At 43.4% G+C, this 21,770-nt stretch overlaps 1 protein-coding gene across 2 annotated transcripts in view; it reads right to left on the minus strand.

The window, feature by feature from the left end:
• LOC139411184 (NF2, moesin-ezrin-radixin like (MERLIN) tumor suppressor a) overlaps positions 1-21,770 on the minus strand; it is a 69,813-nt gene that overhangs the window by 31,496 nt on the left and 16,547 nt on the right. For both annotated transcript variants that reach the window (XM_071157106.1, XM_071157108.1), the window contains 7 exons: positions 21,075-21,157; positions 20,394-20,469; positions 10,857-10,991; positions 10,546-10,620; positions 9,389-9,502; positions 9,060-9,182; positions 6,772-6,989 (listed from right to left, as the gene is read on the minus strand). In XM_071157106.1, coding sequence (XP_071013207.1) covers positions 6,772-6,989; positions 9,060-9,182; positions 9,389-9,502; positions 10,546-10,620; positions 10,857-10,991; positions 20,394-20,469; positions 21,075-21,157 — 824 coding nt within the window. The remainder of the gene's footprint in view (positions 1-6,771; positions 6,990-9,059; positions 9,183-9,388; positions 9,503-10,545; positions 10,621-10,856; positions 10,992-20,393; positions 20,470-21,074; positions 21,158-21,770) is intronic.

Genomic DNA, 21,770 nt, shown 5'->3' on the forward strand with positions numbered 1-21,770 from the left:
CTAACCAACTTGCCACCCCTATTACTGTTCAATCTCTCTTTCGTGTCGTCTGAGATTCCCAAAGATTGGAAAGCAGCTGCGGTCATCCCCCTCTTCAAAGGGGGACACACTTTTTTTTTTTTCTTTTTTTTCTCCCCAATTTCGTGGTATCCAATTGTTGTAGTAGCTACTATCTTGTCTCATCGCTACAACTCCCGTACGGGCTCGGGAGAGACGAAGGTTGAAAGTCATGTTTCCTCCGATACACAACCCAACCAGCCGCACTGCTTCTTTACACAGCGCGCCTCCAACCCGTAAGCCAGCCGCACCAATGTGTCGGAGGATACACCGTGCACCTGGCAACCTTGGTTAGCGCGCACTGCGCCCGGCCCGCCACAGGAGTCGCTGGTGCGCGATGAGACAAGGACATCCCTACCGACCAAGCCCTCCCTACCCGGACGACGCTAGGCCAATTGTGCGTCGCCCCACGGACCTCCCGGTCGCGGCCGGTTACGAAAGAGCCTGGGTGCGAACCCAGGGACTCTGATGGCACAGCTGGCGCTGCAGTACAGCGCCCTTAACCACTGCGCCACCCGGGAGGCAGGGACACACTCTTGACCCAAACTGCAACAGACCTATATCTATCCTACCCTGCCTTTCTAAGGTGTTCGAAAGCCAAGTCAACAAACAGATTACCGACCATTTCGAATCTCACCATACCCTCTCTGCTATGCAATCTGGTTTCAGAGCTGGTCATGGGTGCACCTCAGCCACACTCAAGGTCCTAAATGATATCTTAACCGCCATCGATAAGAAACATTACTGTGCAGCCGTATTCATTGATCTGGCCGAGGCTTTCGACTCTGTCAATCACCACATCCTCATCGGCAGACTCGACAGCCTTGGTTTCTCAAAATGATTGCCTCGCCTTGTTCACCAACTACTTCTCTGATAGAGTTCAGTATGTCAAATCGGAGGGTCTGTTGTCCGGACCTCTGGCAGTCTCTATGGGGGTGCCACAGGGTTCAATTCTTGGACCTACATCAATTATGTCGCTCTTGCTGCTGGTGATTCTCTGATCCACCTCTACGCAGACGACACCATTCTGTATACTTCTGGCCCTTCTTTGGACACTGTGTTAACAACCCTCCAGGCAAGCTTCAATGCCATACAACTCTCCTTCCGTGGCCTCCAATTGCTCTTAAATACAAGTAAAAACTAAATGCATGCTCTTCAACCGATCGCTGCCTGCACCTGCCCGCCTGTCCAACATCACTACTCTGGACGGCTCTGACTTAGAATACGTGGACAACTACAAATACCTAGGTGTCTGGTTAGACTGTAAACTCTCCTTCCAGACCCACATCAAACATCTCCAATCCAAAGTTAAATCTAGAATTGGCTTCCAATTTCGCAACAAAGCATCCTTCACTCATGCTGCCAAACATACCCTTGTAAAACTGACCATCCTACCAATCCTCGACTTCGGTGATGTCATTTACAAAATAGCCTCCAATACCCTACTCAACAAATTGGATGCAGTCTATCACAGTGCCATCCGTTTTGTCACCGAAGCCACATATACTACCCACCATTGCGACCTGTACGCTCTCGTTGGCTGGCCCTCGCTTCATACTCGTCGCCAAACCCAATGGCTCCATGTCATCTACAAGACCCTGCTAGGTAAAGTCACCCCTTAGCTCAGCTCGCTGGTCACCATAGCATCACCCACCAGTAGCACGCGCTCCAGCGTGTATATCTCTCTGGTCACCCCCAAAACCAATTATTTCTTTGGCCGCCTCTCCTTCCAGTTCTCTGCTGCCAATGGCTGGAACAAACTACAAAAATCTCTGAAACTGGAAACACTTATCTCCCTCACTAGCTTTAAGCACCGGCTGTCAAAGCAGCTCACAGATTAATGCACCTGTACACAGCCCATCTATCATTTAGCCCAAACAACTACCTCTTTCCCTACTGTATTTATTTTATTTAGCTCTTTTGCACCCCATTATTTGTATTTCTACTTTGCACATTCTTCCACTGCAAATCTACCATTCCAGTGTTTTACTTGCTATATTGTATTTACTTGGCCACCATGGCCTTTTTTTGCCTTTACCTCCCTTATCTCACCTCATTTGCTCACATTGTATATAGACTTGTTTCTACTGTATTATTGACTGTATGTTTGTTTTACTCCATGTGTAACTCTGTGTTGTTGTATGTGTCGAACTGCTTTGCTTTATCTTGGCCAGGTCGCAATTGTAAATGAGAACTTGTTCTCAACTTGCCTACCTGGTTAAATAAAGGTGAAATAAAATAAAATAAAAATTGTGCGCCGCCCTATGGGACTCCCAATCACGGCCGGTTGTGATACAGCCTAGAATCGAACCAGGGTCTGTAATGACGCCTCTAGCACAGATGCAGTGCCTTAGACCATTGCGCCACTCGAGAGCCGCAAATATGCATCCAAACTGAACTGAAATCTAATCAGAAACTTGTTACGTTGTTTTCACAGCTTTCTATTTACTTATAACCGGTCCAACTGATGCCATTTGGACATTTTGCACAGAAAATCTTTACCATATTTTTTGTTGTTGGGTTATTGCATTTTCTCCCCGGTCCCTAAATATCTTTGCGCTGCGAAAGGAGAGCTGACAGAACTTTATCGATGTATGCTACAATCTAGTTGACATTTGATCATTTATTACCTTCCGATGAGCAACGGTTTATTTAGTCTTCTAGGGCAACATACACTGAGTGTACAAAACATTAAGAATGCATTCTTAATATTGAGTTGCACTCCCCTTATTCCCTAAGAAAAGCCTCAATTTGTCAGGGTATGAATCTACACGGTCTCAAAAGCATTCCATAGAAATGCTGGCCCATGTTGACTCCAATGCTTCCCACACGTTGGCTAGATGTTCTTTGGGTGGTGGACCATTCTTGATACACATGGGAAGCTGTTGTGTGAATACCCGTCAGCGTTGCGGTTCTTCACACAAACCGCTGCGCCTGGCACCTACACGTTCAAAGTCACTTAAATCTTTTGTCTTGCCCACTCACACTCTGAATGGCACACAATCCATTTCTCAATTGTCTCAAAGCTTAAAAATCCATCTACACTGTTTGAAGTGGATTTAACAAGTGAAATCAATAAGAGACCATAGCTTTCACCTGGTCAGTCTCGTGGAAAGAGCAGGTGTTCTTAATGTTTTGTAGACTAGGTGTACAATGACAGAAGAGAAGCTGCATTTATCGAATTATAGACAAGTTACAACTAACAGTTCCTGATAAGCAGGAACATATCTAAATTAGGCAACACATTTATTTGTAATTTTTTTTTAAACAACTTCATCACATACAGCAGGTTACGGATGGGTTATTAGCAATTGTGGGAGGGTGTGGGTGAACAAACATCTGGCCCACGCACCAATACCGTGCATGTGTCCAGGGGCGGAACTTAAATGGGTGCGCCGCACCTATGGCAGCCAATGCAAAGGGCCCCAAAAAAACATGTCATATCACTTTTAAAAAATGGTCACAAGAATAGAGGGTGCGGTATTACAACAAAAAAAGCAATACTCAGTAAATCAGGTAGCGATTGCCCATACTGAATAAGATTTTACACAGGGGGGGGGGGGGGGGGCCTGGCTATGCCTTGAACCCATGAGAGTGAAAGCCCTGCTCGTATCACAACAAAACACTCAAATTTAAACTTAATCTAACTTCACAACAAAAGTCTGGCTAAACTTTAAACTGTTTTACCATTGAGCACCACATTGAAAGCATGTGTTCAACTTGTTTTTTCTTTTCATTTTTTTGGGATCCAATTAGATGACCAATAATCGGTCGGGACGATATTTATGGCCGTATTAGCCTATCGGCCCTTGAGTATTGGCGCAGCTGATCTCCCCTTTATAGTGCCAGCGCGCGCACTTGCCTCGTGTGAAACTCCTGCAGAGCTCCTCCGGAGCAACTCATTGCTAGTTAGCCAGTCTCGAGACAACATATTGAGTGTCTCGGTCTTGTCTGTGTCGGATACATTTGTACTCGATCTTGACTCCGTCTCGGACAGTGAGTAAAAATCTCAATCAGCTTCCATTTAATCAGCGCATAAAACCACTTACCAGGCCAAATATATACTCTCCTTTCTTGAAACATTATCTTAACAGCCTTTATATCTATTATACACGTTAGCGCAGTGGCGAACCTATAGGCCTTCATGTTCTTGATTCTGAAGACAGCAACTAATACCAGCAAACTCATGTAGGAGTGCTTTTTATAAAACGCAAAGGGCCAGTGGTGTAGTTGAGGCTATAAACCGTATATACCCACTTTTTTTTTTTCATTGGTTTTGTTTTGAATGAAAATCTGGAAAATCTATAGGGGTTTTCAAAAAAAAGGAAAACACTGAAATCCTTCGCTGGGCGGGCCGTTTGAGAACTTTTTGTTAATTTGAGTATACCCACTTCTCCAGGCACCACTACATATGGGCGATGGAAAGATAGCAGTCACACACAACATGATGATAAAGGACAAGCAGTCCATAAACTCTGACATAATAAGCCAGTAGCTCCCAATTGTAATACAAAAACAACCATTACAAAAAACATTTCTGAAATACGAACACAGAAATACTATACATTTTGAACTCTTATGGTGATTTGACTAAATTGCAAGCGCAGTCTTGAATTGGACGCATTTTTCTGGTCACGGACCCCTTGTCCCCCTCCGGTCAGACTCGATTTGCTCTGGTCTTGAATCAGTCTTTAGGTGATCTCGAACACAACACTGCTGTTAGGCAAAACAATGTCCATACAGCCTGCAGCACTTCACAAAGCAACATACCGGTAGCTTGCTTGCTAACTAGCTAGGTCAACAAAATTCAGCATTCATAAAGCTAACTTTGATTGTTATGACGCTAACATCAGTTCACTACCCTAAAACTGATAGCTAATAATGCTAAATATACTAATTTCAAAGCTGATTATCCACAACTTTCCCTTGCTGAGCCAAAATGCCTGGCTACAAGATTAACAAGTGGTGTCTTTTCTCTTTCACAGAAGTGACTTAGTTTTCCTCTAAAGTGTTGATCGGTAGGCCTAACATGGTCCCAAATTAAAAGGAACACCGATTATTTGTCATCTGTAGCCCCATAGACTGAAATAAGCCAAAACGACCTCAATAACTCACTGCATTGAATATGAATTCACCTGTATTGTGAGTAGGCCTATGCCACCTTGATTTACCCAGTTTATCATGAGATTTACCAATATGTTGTTACATTGTTTAAAAAAAAGTCAAAATGGGTTGTATTATTGATTTATTATTGCAACCAAAATTGGTTGTATTATTGATTTGTTAATGCATACATGTCTGTCTCTGGAAAAATGTACCATCAAAATGTTTCAATATAATTATATTTATTATCATCATAAAATATCTGCCATTGGCCCCCTTGTCCCCAAAAATCAGTACCTGTCATTAAAACCTGTTGTGACTAGGGGGCAGTATTTTCATTTTTGGAAAAATAACGTACCCAAAGTAAACAGGATATTTTGTCAGGACAAGATGCTAGAATATGCATATAATTGACAGCTTAGGATAGAAAACACTCTAAAGTTTCCAAAACTGTAAAAATATTGTCTGTGAGAATAACAGAACTGATATTGCAGGCGAAAGCCTGAGAAAAATCCAATCCGGAAGTGCCTCCTGTTTTGAAAGCTCTGCGTTCCAATACGTCCCTATTGAGCAGTGAATGGGCTATTAACCAGATTACTTTTTCTACGTATTCCCCAAGGTGTCTACAGCATTGTGACGTAGTTTACGCATTTGTGTTGAAGAATACCCGTAAGCGGCTACATTGTGTAAGTGGTCACCTGATGGCTCTCAGAGTGATTCTCGCGTAAAATACAGAGGTAGCCATTTTTCCAATCGGTCCTACTGAAAAACCAATTGTCCCGGTGGATATATTATCGAATAGATATTTGAAAAACACCTTGAGGATTGATATTAAACAACATTTGCCATGTTTCTGTCGACATTATGCAGCTAATTTGGAATATTTTTCGGCGTTTTCGTGACCGCAATTTCCGGACGATTTCTCAGCCAAATTTGAAGAACAAACGGACCTATTTCGCCTACAAAAATTATATTTTGGGAAAAAAAGGAACATTGGCTATCTAACTGGGAGTCTCGTGAGTGAAAACATCCGAAGCTCATCAAAGGTAAATGATTTAATTTGATTGCTTTTCTGATTTTCGTGACCAAGTTACCTGCTGCTAGCTGGACATAATGCTATGCTAGGCTATCGATAAACTTACACAAATGCTTGTCTTGCTTTGGCTGTAAAGCATATTTTGAAAATCTGAGATGACAGGGTGATTAACAAAAGGCTAAGCTGTGTCTCAATATATTTCACTTGTGATTTTCATGAATAGGAATATTTTCTAGTAATATTTATGTCCGTTGCGTTATGCTAATTAGTGTCAGTCGATGATTACGCTCCCAGATCCGGGATGGGGTGTCACTAGAGGTTAAAAACCCATATTGGTTGTTCTCTACATCCAATGCACATCTTGTTGTGCTATTTTTCACCCAAAGAAAATAAATTCAAGTTGAGATACATTTTATTTTACTTTACAATTTTGTAATTTAGCAGACGCTCTTATCCAGAGTAGTGAGTGCATACATTTTCATACTGGTCCCCCATGGGAATTAAACCCACAACTCCGGCATTGCAAGGGCCATTCTCTACCAACTGAGGCACACGGGACCATCCATTTGACTCACCTCCTCTCTGACTCATCAGCCATCTTGAGGGCCATCATCTCCGCCTCCAGCATCTTCTGCTCCATCATTCTCCTCTCCTCCTCTGAGCGGATGGCTGTCACCTTGATACGCTGCATTTCGGCCTCGGCCTCACTAGCCTTCTGGGACAGCAGCGTCGCTTCCTCCTCAGCTATCTGGGCCTTCTCAGCCAGGAGATCTGCTGTCTCCTCAGAACGGAGCTAGAGAGGGGGACAGAAACAGACATAACATGTTCATAGAAGTTAATAAACATTTGTAAAGCAGTTTAGCCTCCTCCTCAGCTGGTCTGCTGTCTCCCCACTATGCAGCTACATAGAGGGATGGAAAGAGACAAGGCCTTCATAAGCATTTAATATGCAGTTCACAAACATTCATAAAGCAGCTACGTTGGCCTGCTGTCTCATCTGAAAGCAGTAAGAGGGAGGGAGGGAGGGAGGGAGGGAGGGAGGGAGGGAGGGAGGGAGACAAATCATTAACCTTCTGTTGAATCTGACAATTAATCTTAATGGTTGTACAGTCGTCTCAAATAAAACTGTGAAGGACCTCGGCGTTACTCTGGACCCTGAACTCTCTTTTGAAGAACATATCAAGACCATTTCAAGGACAGCTTTTTTCCATCTACGTAACATTGCAAAAATCAGAAACTTTCTGTCCAAAAATCTAGGTTAGACTACTGCAATGCTCTACTTTCCGGCTACCCGGATAAAGCACTAGATAAACTTCAGTTAGTGCTAAATACGGCTGCTAGAATCCTGACTAGAACCAAAAAAAAATATCAAATTACTCCAGTGCTAGCCTCTCTACACTGGCTTCCTGTCAAAGCAAGGGCTGATTTCAAGGTTTTACTGCTAACCTACAAAGCATTACATGGGCTTGCTCCTACCTATCTCTCTGATTTGGTCCTGCCATACATACCTACACGTACGCTACGGTCACAAGACGCAGGCCTCCTAATTGCCCCTAGAATTTCTAAGCAAACAGCTGGAGGCAGGGCTTTCTCCTATAGAGCTCCATTTTTATGGAACGGTCTGCCTACCCATGTCAGAGACGCAAACTCGGTCTCAACAATTAAGTGTTTACTGAAGACTCATCTCTTCAGTGGGTCATATGATTGAGTGTAGTCTGGCCCAGGAGTGGGAAGGTGAACGGAAAGGCTCTGAAGCAACGAACCGCCCTTGCTGTCTCTGCCTGGCCGATTCCCCTCTTTCCACTGGGATTCTCTGCCTCTAACCCTATTACAGGGGCTGAGTCACTGGCTTACTGGGGCTCTCTCATGCCGTCCCTGGAGGGGGTGCGTCACCTGAGTGGGTTGATTCACTGATGTGGTCATCCTGTCTGGGTTGGCGCCCCCCCCTCCCCCGTGGCGGAGGTCTTTGTGGGCTATACTCAGCCTTGTCTCAGGATGGTAAGTTGGTGGTTGAAGACATCGCTCTAGTGGTGTGGGGGCTGTGCTTTGGGAAAGTGGGTGGGATTATATCCTTCCTGTTTGGCCCTGTCCGGGGGTGTCCTTGGATGGGGCCACAGTGTCTCCTGACCCCTCCTATCTCAGCCTCCAGTATTTATGCTGCCGTAGTTTATGGGTCAGTTTGTTATATCTGGAGTACTTCTCCTGTCCTATTCGGTGTCCTGTGTGAATCTAAGTGTGCGTTCTCTAATTCTCTCCTTCTCTCTTTCTTCCTCTCTCTCGGAGGACCTGAGACCTAGGACCATGCCCCAGGACTACCTGACATGAGGACTCCTTGCTGTCCCCAGTCCACCTGACCGTGCTGCTGCTCCAGTTTCAACTGTTCTGCCTTATTATTATTCGACCATGCTGGTCATTTATGAACATTTGAACATCTTGGCCATGTTCTGTTATAATCTCCACCCGGCACAGCCAGAAGAGGACTGGCCACCCCACATAGCCTGGTTCCTCTCTAGGTTTCTTCCTAGGTTTTGGCCTTTCTAGGGAGTTTTTCCTAGCCACCGTGCTTCTACACCTGCATTGCTTGCTGTTTGGGGTTTTAGGCTGGGTTTCTGTACAGCACTTTGAGATATCAGCTGATGTACGAAGGGCTATATAAATAAATTTGATTTGATTTGATGTTGTGCCATAGCAGAACGATTACAAAAACTACATTATTTTGATTAACAATCTTTAAGCATCAGGACCCAAAATTCCTGGGTAAACCATCCCCTTTCCAAGTAAAACATATATTTATATATGAGATGTGTCTGGGTCTAGGAACACCCCACTAGGTTTAAAAAAAGGAACACCCCACTGTTCTTACCAGAGCGTCATTGGCCATGTGGGCTTCATCCTGTAGCTGTATCAGTCTCCTTTCCAGATCGTCCCTGGCTCTCTCTGCCACCTCTCTCAGGTGCTTCTCCCTCTCTAACCGCTGCCTCTCCACCTAGACACAGACAGAGAGAGGCGGGGGCGTGAGCAGGTTACAGGTTTGACCGAGAGGGACATAGTCAGGATCACAAAGAGACAGAGGACAAAGTTAATGAGGAACAATGGGGACAAAAGCTGCAGCTGTAAGGGCAGAAAGAGGAGCACAGAGACCGTAGGGGTGGTAAACCACCATTCCAACGACTCAGCCTCCATTGCTCATACCCGTTTCCTGGCCCTCTCCTCTCGGGCCTGGGCCTTCATCTGTTGCACCTCTAGAGAGTCCACCCTCCTCCTCCGCAAGAACAGGTCATGGTTCCCCATGCACAGCTGCAGGATCTAGAGAGGAACAATTAGGTGAGTTTAAGTACACTTCAAGGTCCAATTTTTCCAAGCCATTTTCATCTCAATATCAAATCATTTCTGGGTAACAACAAAGTACCTTACTGTGATCGTTTTGAATAAAAAAAATTAAAAAAATGTTTTAAATGCTTCTTAGCAAAAATACATTTCTCAAGCAAGAGAGTGGCATGGGTGGGGATGGGGAAACTGAAAACTGTCTGTTATTGGCAGAGAGGTTGGGAACTCTTTCGTATTGGTCTATTAACTAATTTGAGGTCACCAGGCAGGCCAAAGCTAAATCCCAACAAAACAGGCTGATATTTCAGGCCGTCTTTTCAAACAGCTCTTACACTAAAAGGGCAGTATCAACATTTTCAGAATGTCATAGTATTATTCCAACCCTTATAGTGTGGAAATATAAACTGAGTGTACAAAGCATTATGAACACCTTCCTAATATTGAGTTGCACCCTGCCTTTTGCCCTCAGAACAGCCTCAATTCATCAGGGCATGGACTCTACAAGGTGTCATAAGCGTTTAACAGGGATGCTGGCCCATATTGACTCCAACGCCTCCCACAAGTTGGCTGGATATCAAGTTGGCTGGATATCCTTTGGGTGGTGGATCATTCTTGATACACACAAGAAACTGTTGAGCGTGAAACTCAGCAGCGTTGCAGTTCTTGACACGAACCAGTGCACCTCACACCTACTACCATACCCTGTTAAAAGGCACTTAAATATTTTGGCTTGCCAAATCACCCTCTGGCACAAATACACATGTCTCAAGGCTTAAAAATACTCCCCTTCATCTACACTGATTGAAGTGTATTTAACATGTGACATCAATAAGGGATAGACTGACCAGGTGAATACAGGTGAAAGCTATGTCTTGGAAAGAGTTTTGTACATTCAGTGTAGAAAAGACAGGAAATCAAGTTTCAAAATCAAGCACTGGGCCTTTAAAAGCAAGAATCTAGCTCTCACATAATACAGTCAACAACAACAAAAAAGCATGTTTCGTTGTCATCACTGTACTCACCAACTTGTTAACCTTCAACTTGGAGGAGTTGAACTTGAACACGTCTGTTTTCTTGTCCAGAGGCTTTATGGCAAACTTAATCAGAAAGACGACAAGACACATTAAAATCTCAAAGTAAGAAGTTACACAAACTTTAAAAACAGACTTGTTCGATTCAGGGTTGGGGTCAATTCCGTTTGAATTCAGTCAACTCAGAAAGTAAACTACATTAAATTTGAATTTCTGTTTAATTCCTGAGTTGACTGGATTGAAATGGAATTGATCCCAATCCTGGTCCAATTTCAGAGGCTGTAGGAGTAATGATCCAGTACCTCTCTGTCGCTGTAGGAGATGTTGCGAATCTCATTCCAGGGGAAGGAACATTTGGGGGTTAACTTGTTGTCTGGATCGTAGATATGTAGACCCAAGGCATCCACTCCCAGCAGGAGATCTGTTCCCTTCTTGTTCTGGGGGAAATAAAAGAACAGAGTGACGAATGAAGAAAGCGAGGATGAAGCAAAGAAAGTTACCCACACACCCTATTTTTATGTATCCTTTTATTTAACTAGGCAAGTCAGTTAAGAACAAATTACTTACAATGACCCTAATAAAGAACATTTAATTCCATGTAATTTATTTAACCAGGATAGTCCAAATCAGTGACTTAGTAACACTTTCCAGTATTTTCCAGGAAGTTTTGGGTGGTGAATGAGAAGAGGAAACAAAGCCCTCAGTAGCTGTGAGATTACCAGACTTCTCTATTGTGTTTGTCTTTCTGACAGACAATTCATTACTCTCCTTTACGCTAATAAATACCAGCAGCGTTACAAAGTAGTGCTCTTTGTTGCCTGCTCTACCATGTAGTTGATGCCATTCCAATTGCTCCGTTCCAGCTATTATTATGAGCTGTCCTCCCCTCAGGAGCCTCCACTGCTGGCAACTCAATTAATTATAGAGCTGGGCAATATGGAAAAAAATCCAGATTGCAATAAATTGATGCAATAACGATAAATAGAATGATGTGTTTAGGGCTGACCCCAATTAGTCGACTGGTCGATTGTTTGATCGTTATTCTGTTAGTCGACCGAGATTGTATTACTGCTCAACACACTATATGTGTGTATTTATTTGTGCCCATCTCAGTGAACTAATCCATTGTGGAGGCCTAGACTAAAAGCCGATTTATGCTTGATCCGAAAATTCGGCTCCATATGGAGGGTGTGACGCAATTGCAGAGTCTCGAGAAGCCAAATCGAACTCCGTACCGCATTGCCACGAGACTCCCAAATTTTGTAACAACTCTGTATAGCTCCACATTGACAAGATTGGTTGACGGTAGAAACACAAACTCACTTCCTTGACCACAGCTCTGCACTGCTCAACGAAGGGCAAGAAGTACGAATGCCCTGACTTCTGCTGAGGCCATATCACCATAAATGCTCCATGGCCAATGCAGACGTCGGATTGACCATGCACTCAGATGCACAATGCCCTTCTTACTCCAGAATGCTCTCTCCCGCCAATTTGTGCACATAAATTGTTTCATAACTTCATTGTGTTAATTGCGTTTGATTGTTAGTGTATATCAATTCCCAGTAGTACATTTACCGTTAATTCCTAATCTACAATGTTTGTTACTATGGTTACAGTCATTTCTGTTAATGCATTCAATATTATTCCAGACTTCCCGTTAACATTGTCAGAGAGGACACATTGTTTGCAGAGTGCACAACCTATGCTAAACTTCTGAGAAACAAGCTTATTTCATCCCATTTATGCTGCTCGATCATCCTATTTTTCCAACTTAATTGAGGAGAATAAGAACCGAAATGTATTTTTGATACTGTCGCAAAGCTAGCAAAAAAGCAGCATTCCCGGAGAGAGGATGGCTTTCACTTTAGCTGTAATAAATTTGTGAACTTCTTTGACGAAAAGATCATGATCATTAGAAAGCAAATTACGGACTCCTCTTAAATCCTCGTATTTCTCCAAAGCTCAGTTGTCCTGAGCCTGCACAACATTGCCAGGACCTAGAATCAAGGGAGACACTCAAGTTTTTTAGTACTATATCCCTTGACACATTGATGAAAATAATCATGGCCTCTAAACCTTCAAGCTGCATACTGGACCCTATTCCAACTAAACTACTGAACGAGCTGCTTCCTGTGCTTGGCCCTCCTATGTCAAACATAATAAATGGCTCCATATACACCGGATGTGTACCAAACTCACTAAAAGTGGCAGTAATAAAGCGTCTCTTGAAAAAGCCAAACCTTAACCCAGAAAATATAAAAAACTATCTCCCATTCCTCTGAAAGTTTTGAAAAAGCTGTTGCACGGCAATTCACTGCCTTCCTGAAGACAAACAATGTATATGAAATGCTTCGGTCTGGTTTTAGACCCCATCATAGCAGTGAGGCTGCACACGTGAAGGTGGTAAATTACCTTTAAATGGCGTCAGACCAAGGCTCTGCATCTGTCCTCATGCTCCTAGACCTTAGTGCTGCTTTTGATACCATCGATCACCACATTCTTATGTAGAGATTGGAAACCCAAACTGGTCTACACGGACAAATTCTGGCCTGGTTTAGATCTTATCGATCGGAAAGATATGTTTGTCTCTGGATGGTATGTCCTCTGACAAATCAACTGTAAATGTCAAGTGTTCCTCAAGGTTCCGTTTAAGGACCACTAGTGTTTTCACTATATATTTTACCTCTTGGTGATGTCATTCGGAAACATAACGTTAACTTTCACTGCCATGCGGACGATACACAGCAGTACATTTCAATGAAACAAGGTGAAGCCCCAAAATTGCCCCTCCCTGGAAGCCTGTGTTTCATACATAAGAAAGTGGATGGCGGTAAATGTTTTACTTTTAAACTCGGACAAAACAGAGATGCTAAGAAACAAAGAGATCTTCTGTTGGATCTGACAATCTTGATGGTTGTACATTCGTCTCAAATAAAACTGAAGGACCTCTGCGTTACTCTGGACCCTAATCTCTCTTTTGATGAACATATCAAGACTGTTTCAAGGACAGCTTTTCCGCATCTACGTAACATTGCAAAAATCAGGAACTTTGTCCAAAAATTATGCAGAAAAAATAATCCATGCTTTTGTCACTTCTAGGTTAGACTACTGCAATGTTCTACTTTCCGGCTACCCGGATAAAGCACTAAATAAACTTCAGTTGGTGCTAAACACTGCTGCTAGAATCTTGACTAGCACCAAAAAATGTGATCATATTACTCCAGTGCTAGCCTCTACACTGACTTCCTGTTAAGGCTAGGGCTGATTAAGGTTTTACTGCTAACCTAAGAAGCATTACATGGACGTTCTCCTATCTATCCTTCCGATTTGTAGTGTGGTGGTTGAAGATATCCCTTTAGTGGTGTGGGGTTGTGCTTTGGCAAAGTGGGTGGGGTTATATCCTGCCTGTTTGGCCCTGTCCGGGGGTACTGTCAGATGGGGCCACAGTTTCTCGACCCCTCCGGTCAGCCCCCAGTATTTATGCTGCAATAATTTGTGTCAGGGGCTAGGGTCAGTCTGTTATATCTGGAGTATTTATCCTGTCTTATCCGGTGTCCTGTGTGAATTTAAGTATGCTCCCTCTCTCTTTTTCTCAGAGGACCTGAGCCCTAGGACCATGTGTCAGGACTACCTGGCCTGATGACTCCTTGTTGTCCCCAGTCCACTTGGTTGTGCTGCTGCTCCAGTTTCAACTGTTCTGCCTGCGGCTATGAAACCCGGACCTGCTGTTTTCGACAGTCTCTCTCTCTACCGCACCTGCTGTCTCTAACTCTGAATGATCGGCTATGAAAAGCCAACTGACATTTACTCCTGAGGTTGCACCCTCTACAACCACTGATTATTATTATCCAACCATGCTGGTCATCTATGAACGTTTGAACATCTTGGCCATGTACTGTTATTCCTCACAATCAAATGCCGACCTCATTATCTACCAAGGGAATTCTCTTCGATCATAATCACAGTAGTGTATATTCCTCCCCAAGCAGACACAGACGGCCCCGAAAGAACTTAATTTGACTCAATGTAAACTGGAAACCACATATCCTGAGGATGCATGTATTGTAGCTGGGGATTTTAACAAGGACAATCTGAAAACAAGGCTCCCTAAATTCTATCAGCATATCGATTGCTCTACCCGTGCTGGCAAAACCATGGATCATTGTAATTCTACCTTCCGCGACGCATATTAGGCCCACCCCCGCACTCCTTTCGGAAAAGCTGACCACGACTACATTTTGTTGCTCCCAGCCTTTAGACAAAACTAAAACAGGAAGCACCCGCGCTCAGGTCTGTTCAAAGCTGGTCTGACCAATCGGATTCCACGCTTCAAGATTACTTCGATCACGTGAACTGGGATATTTTCCGGATAGCGTCGAACAACAACATGGCTGAATACGCTGATTCGGTGAGCGAGTATATTAGCAAGTGCATCGGTGATGTTGTACCCACAGCATCTATTAAAACCTTCCCCAATCAGAAACCGTGGATTGATGGCAGCATTCACGCAAAACTGAAAGGGCCAACCACTGCTTTTAATCAGGGCAAGGTGACCGGAAACATGACCGAATATAAACAGTGTAGCTAATCCCTCCACAAGGCAATCAAACAAGCTATGCGTCAGTATAGAGACAAAGTAGAGTCGCAATTCAACGGCTCAGACACGAGAGGTATGTGGCAGGGTCTAAAGTCAATCACGGACTACAAAAGAAAAACCAGCCCCGTCGCGGACCACGATGTCTTGCTCCCAGACAGACTAAACAATATCTTTGCTCGCTTTGAGGACAATACAGTGCCACTGACACCGCCCGCTACCAAAACTTCCGCTACCAAAACCTGCTTCACTGCAGCCAACGTGAGTGAAACATTTAAACGTGTTAACCCCCGCAAGGATGCAGGCCCAGACGGCATCCCCAGCCGCGTCCTCAGAGCATGCGCAGACCAGCTGGCTGGTGTGTTTACGGACATATTCAATCAATCCTTATCCCAGTCTGCTGTTCCCACATGCTTCAAAAGGGCCACCATTGTTCCTGTTCCCAAGAAAGCTAAGGTAACTGAGCCAAATGACTACCACCCCGTGGCACTCACTTCCATCATCATGAAGTGCTTTGAGAGACAAGTCAAGGACCATATTACCTCCACCCTACCTGACACCCTAGACCCACTCCAATTTGCTTACCGCCCCAATAGGTCCACAGACGACGCAATCACAATCACACTGCCCTAACCCATCTGGACAAGAGGAATACCTATGTAAGAATGCTGTTCATCGATTACAGCTCAGCATTTAACACCGGTACTCCAAACTCGTCATTAAGCTCGAGACCCCGCCCTGTGCAACTGGATCCTGGACTTCCTGACGGGCCGCCCCCAGGTGGTGAGGGTAAGTAACATCTCCACCCTGTTGATCCTCAACACAGGCCCCACAAGGGTGTGTTCTCAGCCCTCTACTGTACTCCCTGTTCACCCACGACTGCGTGGCCATGCACGCCTCCAACTCAATCATCAAGTTTGCAGACGACACTACAGTGGTAGGCTTGATTACCAACAACGACGAGACGGCCTACAAGGAGGAGGTGAGGGCCCTCGGAGTGTGGTGTCAGGAAAATAACCTCACACTCAATGAGAGAGCAGCCCCCTATCCACATCGACGGGACAGTAGTGGAGGTGGAAAGTTTTAAGTTCCTCGGCGTACACATCACAGACCAACTGAAATGGTCCACGCACACAGACAGCGTGGTGAAGAAGGCGCAGCATCGCCTCTTCAAGCTGAAGAAATTCAGTCACCAAAAACACTCAAACTTTTACAGATGCACAATTGAGAGCATCCTGTCGGGCTGTATCACCGACTGGTACGGCAACTGCTCCGCCCACAACCATAAGGCTCTCCAGAGGGTAGTAAGGTCTGCGCAACGCATCACTGGGGACAAACTACCTGCCCTCCAGGACACCTACAGCACCCAATGTCACAGGAAGGCCAAAAAAATAATCAAGGACAACAACCACCCGAGCCACTGCCTGTTCACCCTGCTATCATCCAGAAGGCGAGGTCAGTACAGGTGCATCAAAGCGGGGACCGAGGGACTGAAAAACAGCTTCTATCTCAAGGCCATCAGACTATTAAACAGCCATCACTAACATTCAGTGGCTGCTGCCAACATACTGACTCAACTCTAGCCACTTTGATAATGGAAAAATTGATGTAATAAATGTATCACTAGCCACTTTAAACAATGCCACTTTATATAATGTTTACATACCCTACATTACTCATCGTATATTGGGGCGGCAGGGTAGCCTAGTGGTTAGAGCATTGGACTTGTAACCAAAAGGTTGCAAGATCGAATCCCCGAGCTGACAAATCTGTCGTTCTACCCCTGAACAAGGCAGGCATTGAAAATAAGAATTTGTTCTTAACTGACTTGCCTAGTTAAATAATTTGATTTGATCTCCACCCAGCACAGCCAGAAGAGGACTGGCCACCCCTCAGAGCCTGGTTCCTGCCTTACTAGGGAGTTTTTCCTAGCCACCGTGCTTCAACATCTGCATTGTTTGGGGTTTTAGGCTGGGTTTCTGTACAGCACTTTGTGACATCAGCTCATGTAAAGAGGGCTTTAAATACATTTGATTGATGAGTTCTCAATTTAGTCATTGTCTTTTGTTTGGAGCACTCCTGTCAATGTTGAATTAGGCTATTTATTTATGTAGGCTATTTTTACATAGTTGGCAAAGGCAATAGAATTTACTTTGTAGGTTTGTATCTTTTATTTAGATATAATTTGAATTAACCACATGACAATGATAGATATAAAGACTTTACTTTAAATTAAACTGTTTCATGAAAATGTGCATATGAAAACCACAATTGGCACGCAGATCGGTAGAAATGGTAAGATAAATTGGCATTCCACATAAGTTACGTTTTTTTCCTTCTGGTTATCTAGATCTCTGGCACCCTCAAGGCATTTATCTTATTTCATCAAACTGTAAACTTTAAGCTGACGACTTTTAGTCGACCAAGATTTTTTTTTTGTCGGGGGAAAACCCTAATAAGTTTAAAGGATAATTATTTTATTTTTTTAAATTATAAACTACTACTACTACTTCTAGTTTGACGGTTGTAGACATCAAATTGTCCCATTAACAATCACCCATATTAGCAAACGTATTTAATTTCAAAGGCTACTCATCATAATGAACAATATCAGCGAAATGCCTGCGATAGGTGTTGATAATTTTCAGTTTATCTTCCCAGCTCTAATTCAGTACTCTGATAGATACAAGGTACCATTCATCTTAACCTACATGAATTACTCATGTTGAGAAAGTTTGATGTGGTACTTAGAATGCCTCTGTCTTTTAGAGTAGACAATGATCACTGCAGTAGGCTATATTATCTCACTTCAAGAGAGAAATTGATTCCATATTAAATGGGATAATCGACCCCCAGAAATAAAAATGATGATACTCCTGTCAATTTGATGAAAGCCTATGTAATATTAGTGGGTAAAATACAAAGGATCGCCAAATCAACCAATAAATGGTATGGTCATACCTGTCTGGAACACAGCCATCAGTTTATTGTCTTGACAAAGTATATAGTTTGCTTAGATGTGCTCAATCTAAACAGTGTATGCATTTATTCAACTTAGTTTCTCCTTCAAGTACCATCTAGCAATGCACCATCTAGCAATGCACCATCTAGCAATGCACCATCTAGCAATGCACCATCTAGCAATGCACCCTGTGTGTCTGTGGGAAAAGTGGGAAAGGGCCCCTCTCGCCATAGCAACATACTGCAATCGCTCTGGTCAGAGCAAACTGCAAGTTGAACTAGACTCCTAAATTGTTAGTGCAGTTTGTTTAAGCGATTTTATAGCTAGCTTGGCAACATTGAACAAAAATACAAATGCAACATGTAAAGTGTTGGTCCCGTGTTTCAGTAAAATCTTTGAAATTGTTTGCATGTTACGTTTCTACACTGAAAAAAAATAGAAAATACAACAATTTCAAAGATTTTACTGAGTTACAGTTCATATAAGGAAATCAGTCAATTGAAATAAATTCATTAGGCCCTAATCTATGGATTTCATATGAATGGCAACACAGATATGCGTGCTTCAACATCTGCATTGCTCGCTGTTTGGGGTTTTAGGCTGGGTTTCTGTATAGCACTTTCTGACATTGGCTGATGTAAAAAGGACTTTATAAATACATTTGATTGATTTATCTGTTGGTCACATACCTTAAAAAAAATAAGTAGGGGCATGGATCAGAAAACTAATCAGAATCTGGTGTGACTACCATTTGCCTCATGCATCTCCTTCACAGAGTTGATCAGGCTGTTGATTGTGGCCTGTGGATTGTTGTCCCATTCCTCTTCAATGGCTGCGAAGTTGCTGGATATTGGCAGGAACTGGAACACACTGTCGTACGCATCGATCCAAACATGCTCAATGAGTGACATGTCTGGTGAGTATGCAGGCCATGGAAGAACTGAGACATTTTCAGCTCCCAGGAATTGTGTACAGATCCTCACAACATGGTGCCGTGCGTTATCATGCTGAAACATGAGGTGATGGCGGTGGATGAATGGCACGACAATAGGCCTCAGTATTTCATCACGGTATCTCTATTGTCAGGTCAAGACCTTGGTGACTACAAGCACGTAGATGACTTCCCTGAGACGGTTTCTGACAGTTTGTGCAGACATTCTTCAGTTGTGCAAACCCACAGTTTAATCAAGTGGCTGCTTTCAGACATTCCGGCAGGTGAAGAAACCGGATGTGGAGGTCCTGGGCTGGTATGGTTACATGTGGTCTGCGATTGTGAGACAGGTTGGATGTAATTCTCTAAAAACGACATTGGAGGTGGCTTACGGTAGAGAAATTCACATTATTCGCTGGCAACGGATCTGGTGGACATTCCTGCAGTCAGCATGCCAATTGCACGTTCCCTCAGAACTTGAGACATCTGTGCCAACGTGTGTGTGACAAAATGCACATTTCAGAGTGGTGTTTTATTGTCCCCAGCACAAGGTGCACCTGTGTAAAGATCATGTTTAATCAGCTTCTTGATATGCCACACCTGTCAGGTGGATGGATTATCTTGGCAAAGGAGAAATGCTCACTAACTGGAATGTAAACAAATTTGTGCAAAAAAAATGTAAGACACATTTTAAAATTTCTGGCTCTTATTTTTACTAATGACATTTATATTTATATTTTTGTTCAGTGTACTTCATATGCTGATATTGACTGGTATTATTGTGTGTAACTACATTTGCTAGCTAGCTAGCAAGCCCAAATAGATCATTGCATTGTGGGTTTTGTAGTAAACTTGAGCTACAACAGATTTCCACATGTTGCTACCAACCTTGTTATAATGACAAAATTAAACATCCCCACATTTTTTCCCCAAAAGTGTAATTTAACACTTTTGGGGTGGATTATCCCTTTAAAGAACATCATGATGAAGTAGTAATACTGCAGTAAACCATGGTCACTTTTCATATTAGTCACTCATGACAGACTGTTAGATTTGGTTCTCGGTGCTGAGATTACTTTTATAAAGCTTAAATCAATCCCACTATATTAGGATCCAGATATTTTATACTACAACCTCCTGAAGTACAAATTAATATAGGATTCAACTTTCATCTTATTTCTTCATTTGAGGATAATAGCTTTTTATTGGCTTACTGATGGATGAATCATCCAGGATGATGTTGATCATAACTTTCCATGAGCTTAACGCTTCTAACGTTTCTATGGGCTTATTGTATGGGCTTAACACCTCTCTTTGATTGGAAACAAGCAGAAAAGGTTCAGGCTCACCCTGATGGGAAAGTAATTGATGCCGTACATCTCCAGGTCCTGAGCTATTTTTAAGTACTCCATCTCAGCATCTTCCCTGTGTCAGGAGAAGAGAAGACGAGATCAGAACATCATGTGTCAATGAGAGAGAGACCTCTTTCTAACTCATGCATCATCACGTGTAATAGAGCAGTGGTTCCCAACTCCAGTACGCCTAACAGTACACATTTTTACTGTAGCCCCGCACAAGCACACCTGATTCAACATCAGCAGGGGGTTTCACACTAACGTAGAGAGTAATTCCCTGAATGCACTTGAAGTCACACTGTGGTTTAGGCAGATAAACATATTCTGCTGCAACTTCAAACAGCCAGTTACGTTGTAATGTTGTGATAAAAGTTAATTAATTAGCTTTTTTCTCCTTCTAGGTTGTCAGACCTGACTCTTCTTCTGGGTCATCTCCAGCAAGAAACAACATTTGCATACTTTGACAAAAAACACAACGTTGACACTCGTTTCACTTTTATCTGATGTTCTTTTGATGTGGCTGGCAAATACAAGCAAGAGGGTAGATCCACAAGTGCATTTTCATGTCTGCCTTTCTAAGCAAGGGAGGAAAAAACTCCCAAGCACTGGAAACTGTCATAGGGAATCAGTGAAGACAGACCCTTTATTCCTAGGTATATGACATTGCAGTCTTACCTTGTCCTCCCTCTATGCTCAGCATAACAAGAAGTGATTCTCTCCTCCCACATCTCTGCTGTCATTTGGTAAAGGTTGATCACCTAAAAAACAGAGGATAGGTAGTCACAACAATCACTCAAACGTTTTTTTCCCAAAATATATGCAGTACAATAACAGAAACGTGTTTTGTACATGTGTTCCAGGAAATCCAAGAAATCCAACTAATTATTTAAAAAAATAAAAAGAAATGTACCTTTTTCTCCCCAATTTCGTGGTATCCAATTGTTTTAGTAGCTACTATCTTGTCTCATCGCTACAACTCCCGTACGGGCTCGGGAGAGACGAAGGTTGAAAGTCATGCGTCCTCCGATACACAACCCAACCAAGCCGCACTGCTTCTTAACACAGCACGCATCCAACCCGGAAGCCAGCCGCACCAATGTGTCGGGGCAAACACAGTGCGCCCGTCCCGCCATAGGAGTCGCTGGTGCGCGATGAGACAAGGACATCCCTACCGGCCAAGCCCTCCCTAACCCGGACGACGCTAGGCCAAATTGTGCGTCACCCCACGGACCTCCCGGTCGCGGCCGGTTACGACAGAGCCTGGGTGCGAACCCAGAGTCTCTGATGGCACAGCTGGCGCAGTGGTTAAGCCACTGCGCCAATGACGGTAACGTTATTACCGTCATTGATAATGTCCTTACCATTTCTGAC

Source organism: Oncorhynchus clarkii, chromosome 6, assembly GCF_045791955.1.
Source record: "Oncorhynchus clarkii lewisi isolate Uvic-CL-2024 chromosome 6, UVic_Ocla_1.0, whole genome shotgun sequence".
Taxonomy (NCBI): Eukaryota; Metazoa; Chordata; class Actinopteri; order Salmoniformes; family Salmonidae; genus Oncorhynchus; species Oncorhynchus clarkii.